The 6,682-nt window shown below is 43.7% G+C and overlaps 1 protein-coding gene across 5 annotated transcripts in view; it reads left to right on the top strand.

Moving 5' to 3' along the window:
• The window catches only part of RREB1 (ras responsive element binding protein 1), a 193,389-nt gene that overhangs the window by 114,712 nt on the left and 71,995 nt on the right, over window positions 1–6,682 (top strand). For all 5 annotated transcript variants that reach the window (XM_032222644.1, XM_032222645.1, XM_032222642.1 and 2 more), the window contains one exon: window positions 3,415–3,620. In XM_032222644.1, the coding sequence (XP_032078535.1) occupies window positions 3,507–3,620 (114 nt within the window). In that variant the 5' untranslated portion in view covers window positions 3,415–3,506. The remainder of the gene's footprint in view (window positions 1–3,414; window positions 3,621–6,682) is intronic.

Here is a 6,682-nt window from a genome sequence, read left to right as displayed (position 1 = left end):
CGTACATTATTTTCACAGTGCTAGTCTTATACAGTTATTTTTGATCCTTATTCATTCTAATACATATATAATCTCTCATTTCAGGTCTAATTAGCCTAATTTTTTCATTTCCCGACTCCCACCTCCTGTTTCCAGCCATTGATAAAATCCATTCCATATGTCATAATATTCTGTCTCCCCTTTGTTTTTTAATTCTTTTTTTTTTTTCCGGTTTAAAAAGGTTTTTTATTTTCTTGAAAGCAAACTAAACCGTAGTTTTGCAAAAAGCTTTATTTGTTCTTATGAAAATATCTAAGCAGCTGTTGTAAGGAGTATTCACAGTCCAATTTCCAATGCTTCTGTGCTTTTTTAAAAAAAAAAAATGTATACTTTTACGCCAACTACCCCATGGGATCGCACATGTAGCATGACTGTAATTGCAGATTGTAAATTTGGCTTCCTTTTTTCCTTGATAACATTGAAATTGAGAAGATTCACCAGACACGATGGGCTCCTGGCCTATAATGCTTGATCCTTTCTCGGTATAGTAGGCAGCATGTCTGTCTAGCCGTCTTTCTGTCCTTGAGGTAAATCCTTTTCTGTCCACTGCAGTTATTTGTGGTAAGAAATGGGGGAAAAATGTTCTGAGTCATTCTTCTCCTACTAGGTTTTTCCCATCATGGTCTTCCTTTTATGTTATTCTGTCTTGTCTGCATCAGGATTCTTTAAGCAGAATTCTGCAGAATCTTAGAGTATCATGAGACTTCGATGGGGTTCAGTGGTGGGATTCAGCCGGTTCGCACCTATTCGGGAGAACCGGTTGGTAACTTTCTAAGCAGTTCAGTTCAACCGATTGTTGGAAGAAAATCTCCTTTTGTTTCTTTCCACTTTACAGGGCAAATCCTGTAAGGAAGGCAGGAAGGAAATATTCTGGTGTTGTTTCTAGCCTAATCTTTATTGCCCTGCTTACAGAAACTGCCTCTCTGGTTAACCCTTATTACCATTGTAACAGCTAAGGCAAAGCGCCCATCGATGTGAGTAATGTCAAACAGCCTGACAAATAGCCTTAAAACGGCCTGGAAAATGGATATTTTGGGGCCGTTTTCTGATGCTCTAGCGCCTGCGAATACCCAGTGGGCCAGTATGCATGTTCATGCCGGAAACCAGAAGAGCAGCTGGCGACGGCACTCATGCCCACAGAGAGGCTTCTCCGTGCCACCTCTGGTGCACATGCCATAATTTCGCCATTACGGTTCTATGATGTGGAAAAGTCAGTTTGAGACGTCAATGCAGTTGCATATCTGAATTTGTTTGAATTGCAATATGCTGAAAATAAATGGGATAATGATGAATCAAGATGGCTTGATCAGACTTGATATGATAACTTTAATAGCTGCTGCTTTAATTGTGCAGAATAATTATACTTCCCAGATTATTATTGTTATTTTCTTTGAAAATGTTGGGATAGGTTTTGGATGCTTCCATTACATGCCCTCTGCCCTCTTTAAAGATAGAAAAATTGTATGAAGCCTTTATTTTTTAAATTATCTACTTTCAAAATGTTATATCATAAAGGAACCCAAGTTGGAGACATTTTGTTTTTTGTTCTTTTTTCATTCTCCTTATGGCAATAAAAATATTCTAACTTGCCTTTCTTAACAACAATGAAGGTGAAGTCATTTTAACGGTATAAAAATAGGGTAAAATAGCATAACCAAAACATTACTGTCCAATATATACATGCTAAAATCTGCCTTCAAATGGTATAGAAAGCTGGAGGGGAAGGTATGTATTTGAGTCAGGCTTAATCTTTATGCTAATAAAATTAGCAATAGTAAATGTCATAAAAGAAATAAAAAATAAAACGTAAAGAATTAATCATAGAACACAACAGTTATTTAGAGCACTATACATGAAGATCTTAGCTCAGTGACCAAATTAGAGAGATGCAAATCATCCTTTCCAGGTAGATGATAAACCACCATTTACAAACCAGTTCTGGGCTCATGGATTTTTCAAAGCCAAACTGGGTCATGTTGTGGTTTAGTGTGTCATCAGTGTGACCTTACTGAGATAGACTGATATGATAATCAATGTTCATCTATAAGTAGTGTTATTTTAATGCCGTTTATATGTCTTGAACCTAAAGACAAATTTTTCTTCTATTATGCGCCGAGGACTACAGCTAATCCTCAATTTAACAGTTTAGTAACCATTCAAAATTAAAACAGTGATGAAAAAAGTTCATCACATGATCACAATTAGGGTACATGGCAACTGGTATGAATTTATGACGTTTGGAGTGTCATGGGGCTTTCAACAAGTAAAACCTAGAGGGAAAACTAGATTTGCTTAATGATTCTGGGATTTGCTTAGCGACCACACGATTCTCTTAAGAACCATGGGGAAAAAAGGCAAAATCAGATGTGATCATGTAGCAATAGCACTTAGACATATATATATACCGCTTCATAATGCTTTATAGCCCTCTCTAGGCAGTCTGTAGAGTCGGCATATTGCCCCCAACAATCTTAGTTCCTCATTTTACCCACCTCAAGAAAGGATGGAAGGTTGAATCAATGTTGGTCAGAATCGAACTCCTGACAGTCAGTAGAATTAGCCTGCAATTCTGCATTCTAACCACTGCGCCACCACAGCTCATGTCAGGACTCAATGATCGCATTGCTTAGCAGCAAAAGTTCTAGTCCCAATTGTGATAGTAAGTCGAGGATTTTGATTTTGAGCCAGTGATCATATGTCGTAGCCTAAAGAAGCACAATACAGTACTTGACTTGTGGCTGTTGAAATGGTTTTAAAATTTATAGGCTGATTGATATGGAGGAAAAAAAAATCAGCAAGAATGCAAGACGTGTACATATATTACACCTAAGGGAAAGATGGGATAAAACCAGGGGTGGGTTTCAACTGGTTTGCGGCGGTCCCTGCGAACCGGTTGGTCGCCGAACCCGGAAGTAAGTAACTTCTGGGAACGGCGAAGGCCCCCCCCCCTGCACCCGCGCGCTCCTTACCCGGTTTTGACGAATTCTGCGCTTCCACGCATGCGCAGGACGCATACAGCACCTGCGCGATCCTCCAGGAGCAGCTGGAGCATCGCACAGATGCTAGTACGCATGCACGCGCTGTGCGTGTGCGCGAGGACTCCGCACGCGTGCGCGAGGACGCCGGCGGCCTCATTCCAACCAAACTGGTTGGAACGGGGCAAGAAACCCACCCCTGGATAAAACAATTTACAATTTAACAACAACAACAACAACAACAATAATAATATACTTGCCTTCCCTTTCTCCTCGTTAGTTTTGTCTCTTTATTCTTAAAGGATGTATCATGCAGTGCATATAGGCTATCATAGTTTTGAATTATATGGTTTGGTAAGACACTATAGGTTTATGTGTCTGTCTGTCTTTATAATTGCAGAGAACAAACTCCAAATCTTAAGCGGTTGTACAGCAGCACCAAGATTCTCAACTCTTTTGAGGGGTGCGGATTTGCCCTTTCTTGACACAGCTATGGCAGCAGTTATGAGCTTGGGAAAGATTGCTGAGAATGGCAGTATGGCATCCCCAAATGTCAAGTCCCCACCAAAACCTCTTACTCCTAGTCGGATTGGCAGGAGAAACCAGGTAAGGAATAATAATTTATTTTTATTTTTCAGAAGAGCACAATTTCACTTGAATTCCCCTTCCCCACCCTGCCTCCTCCTGGTTAGCTAAATTCTATCAATCTTCCCAACTAATGAGAAATGCATCGTGACCCAACAAATGCGCGTACGAAACAAAACAACAAAAGCGCACTGACGAAACTGCTGCGACAAAAACCTCGACATCATACACGCGCCCAAAAGAACGCGCCGACAAAACCGCGCCCATAAAAGCGCGATTTCAGTCAAGGTAAGGGTTAGGTTCAGGGTTCTGTTTAGGGTTAGGTTTAGGTTTAGGGTTATTCGGTTGTTATTACTTGTTCGTTGAAGGCGCGCTTTTGTTGGCGTGCTGTTGTTGGCGCGCTTCTGCGCTCATTCATCGGCGCGATTTCGAACTCGCGGTTTTTGTCACCGCGGTTTGGTCGGCGCACTTTTGTCGAGCACGTTTTTTGTCGGCGAACCGAAATGTATATATTGTATATTCAAAAGCCAGTCTGTATATGCCTTCTCATTTATTATGGAGCAGCTCTTGAGCCTAAGCATTTGTGAATGAGCTTTTGAGCAAATTGGAAATCAAAATGAACTCCACTAATCATGATTGGTTGCAAATGATTAGCGTACTAGGTTGGAAAATTGCAGTCAAGCCACACATGCTTTTTATACATGTTCTCATTCCTCCTCTGGTGTTTTCTTGCTCCATTCCCCTTGCTGCTTCCTCAATTGTTCACTTTCCAGGGCTGGAAGGGGAAGCCGTGTGGTTTCTGTTTCCCAGATCTGTTATAGGCAAGTGATTTGATCATCTTCTTGCTTTTTTGGCGGGTTATTATCAAAAAAAAAAGTTTGTAGGGTTTCTTTTATCTATTTCAGCTTTCATTGGGCTACTTTTTATTGTAAAGGATCATATAATCATAAGGTTGGAAGAAATTGTAGAGGGTGAAACTTTGAATGATGTGTTTAGGTGTTAAGCGCAGAGGTGGGTTCCTACCAGTTTGCACCTATTGGGTAGAACCGGTTTCTAATGAGCCAGGCTTGGTAATAAGCGAAGTACAGAAATCGAACCATCCTTTCTTATCTCCAATTTTTGTAAGGGTTTCAGATGTCTTGGCACCTTCTTCTATGAGAACAAGAAACAATTTAGGAGTAAATTGGCCTGCTTAGGGGAAAAAAAATACTGCAATTTTTAAAGAGTCTTTGAAGCATAAAGAACATTTATTGAGAAATCAATGTGACTTGGCAAGGCACATATTTGCCAGTTTCCTAAAGCTGGGGCGTAACCAGCATAGGATCACAAGATGTTTTAGATCCTGCAGCATCAGGCTACTTTCTGCAGCGAACTTCAAAGCAGTGTTAAAATGTTGAAGTTATCAGTTGCTTATTTGGTTTGCCTTAGTTAGCACAAATCTCGCAGATCTAAGAGAAAAAGAGGCAGAGTGTGGAGAAAGAATCAAGAGAGGAATCAGCATAGAGTTGTTACGTTGCCACAAGTTTCCCAAGTCCATTCCCCATTTGAATTATGTTAACTCTTATCTTTAACTCTTATCTAATTTAGTGCTGACCTTAGTTGACTAGATTCTTGTGTATAAGCTTGAGCATTAAATCTTCTTAATTGGATGGATGACAATCATTTCAGTATGGAACAGGGGTGGGTTTCAGGCGGTTCGCGGCAGTCCCTGCGAACCGGTTGGTCGGCGAACCCGGAAGTAAGTAACTTCCGGGAACGCCAAAGGATCCACCCGCCCGCATTTCTTACCCGGTTTTGACGAGTTCCCCTCCCATCCTCTCCCCTCCCCTCTCCTCCTCCCCTTCCTTCCTCTCCTCTCCTCTCCCCTCCCCTCTTCTCCCCTCCTCTCCTCTCCTCTCCTCCCCTCCTCTCCCCTCCCCTTCCCTCTGCCCCTTCCCTCCTCTCCCCTCCCCTCTTCTCCTCTCCCCTTCCCTCCCCTCTCCTCCCTCCCCTTCTCTCCCCTCCCCTCCTCTCCCTCCCCTTCCCTCCCCTCCTCTCCTATCCCTTCCTCTCCCCTCCCCTTCCCTCCTCCCCTCCTCCCCTCCCATCCTCTCCCCTCCCCTCTCCTCCTCCCCTTCCTTCCTCTCCTCTCCCCTCCTCTCTTCTCCACTCCTCTCCTCCCCTCCTCTCCCCTCCCCTTCCCTCCCCTCCCCTTCCCTCCGCCCCTTCTCTCCTCTCTCCTCCCCTCTTCTCCTCTCCCCTTCCCTCCTCTCCCCTCCCCTCCTCTCCTCTCCCCTCCTCTCCCCTCCCCTTCCCTCCCCTCCCCTCCCCTCCTCTCCTATCCCCTCCTCTCCCCTCCTCTCCCCTTCCCTTCCCTCCTCTCCCCTCCTCTCCTATCCCCTCCCTCTCCCCTCCTCTCCTTTCCTCTCTATGCATATGCGCATCTGGGAAGGGCCACATCTGCCCCCCCCCTCAGCTCAGACCCTGAAGACAGCTGCCCCTCCACCTGGTGGCGGACAGTGGCCCTGGCTCTGCATCTACCAATGCTTCCTCATCAGAGCCTTCCAAAGGCTCCAAAGCTGTCCCAGACTCCCCCCCTCCCCCATGTCTGAGTCTGCTGCTAGTTCTGCTGGCAGCCAATGGGCACAACAGTACCCTAATTTTTACCCAGTCTGCCAAGATTTGAGGTATGGGGGATAGACCCATTGGGCTGGAGTATATTTCCTTCCCTTTTGTGTAGCAGTTTGTTGGAAAAGCAGGAAGAAAGTGGATGTGTTTGTGTGAACTTTTACTTAGAGCCACTGGCCCTTTAATGACACCAACCTTGTCACCGGGCATTGGATCAAGGCAGTAAATGCGACAGGATTAACATAAATACTTGCACTGTGATAAATAAATAAATAAATAATGAGGACGGGCTATGGGGGAACTTTCCTATCAATCAAAATAGAAATGGACATTTAAGTAGGTTTTGCTGTTTGGACTGGAGTACCTAGAATGATAATATAAGCAGATGAGCCTCAGTCGTTATTTTATTTGCTAGTGATCCTGACCCACAAAGCTGCTGTAGATAGGCAGGTGTAAACTATCCGGCAATTCCTGCT

This window comes from Thamnophis elegans, chromosome 8, assembly GCF_009769535.1.
Source record: "Thamnophis elegans isolate rThaEle1 chromosome 8, rThaEle1.pri, whole genome shotgun sequence".
Taxonomy (NCBI): Eukaryota; Metazoa; Chordata; class Lepidosauria; order Squamata; family Colubridae; genus Thamnophis; species Thamnophis elegans.
This window is presented reverse-complemented; position numbering and strand designations above follow the sequence as displayed.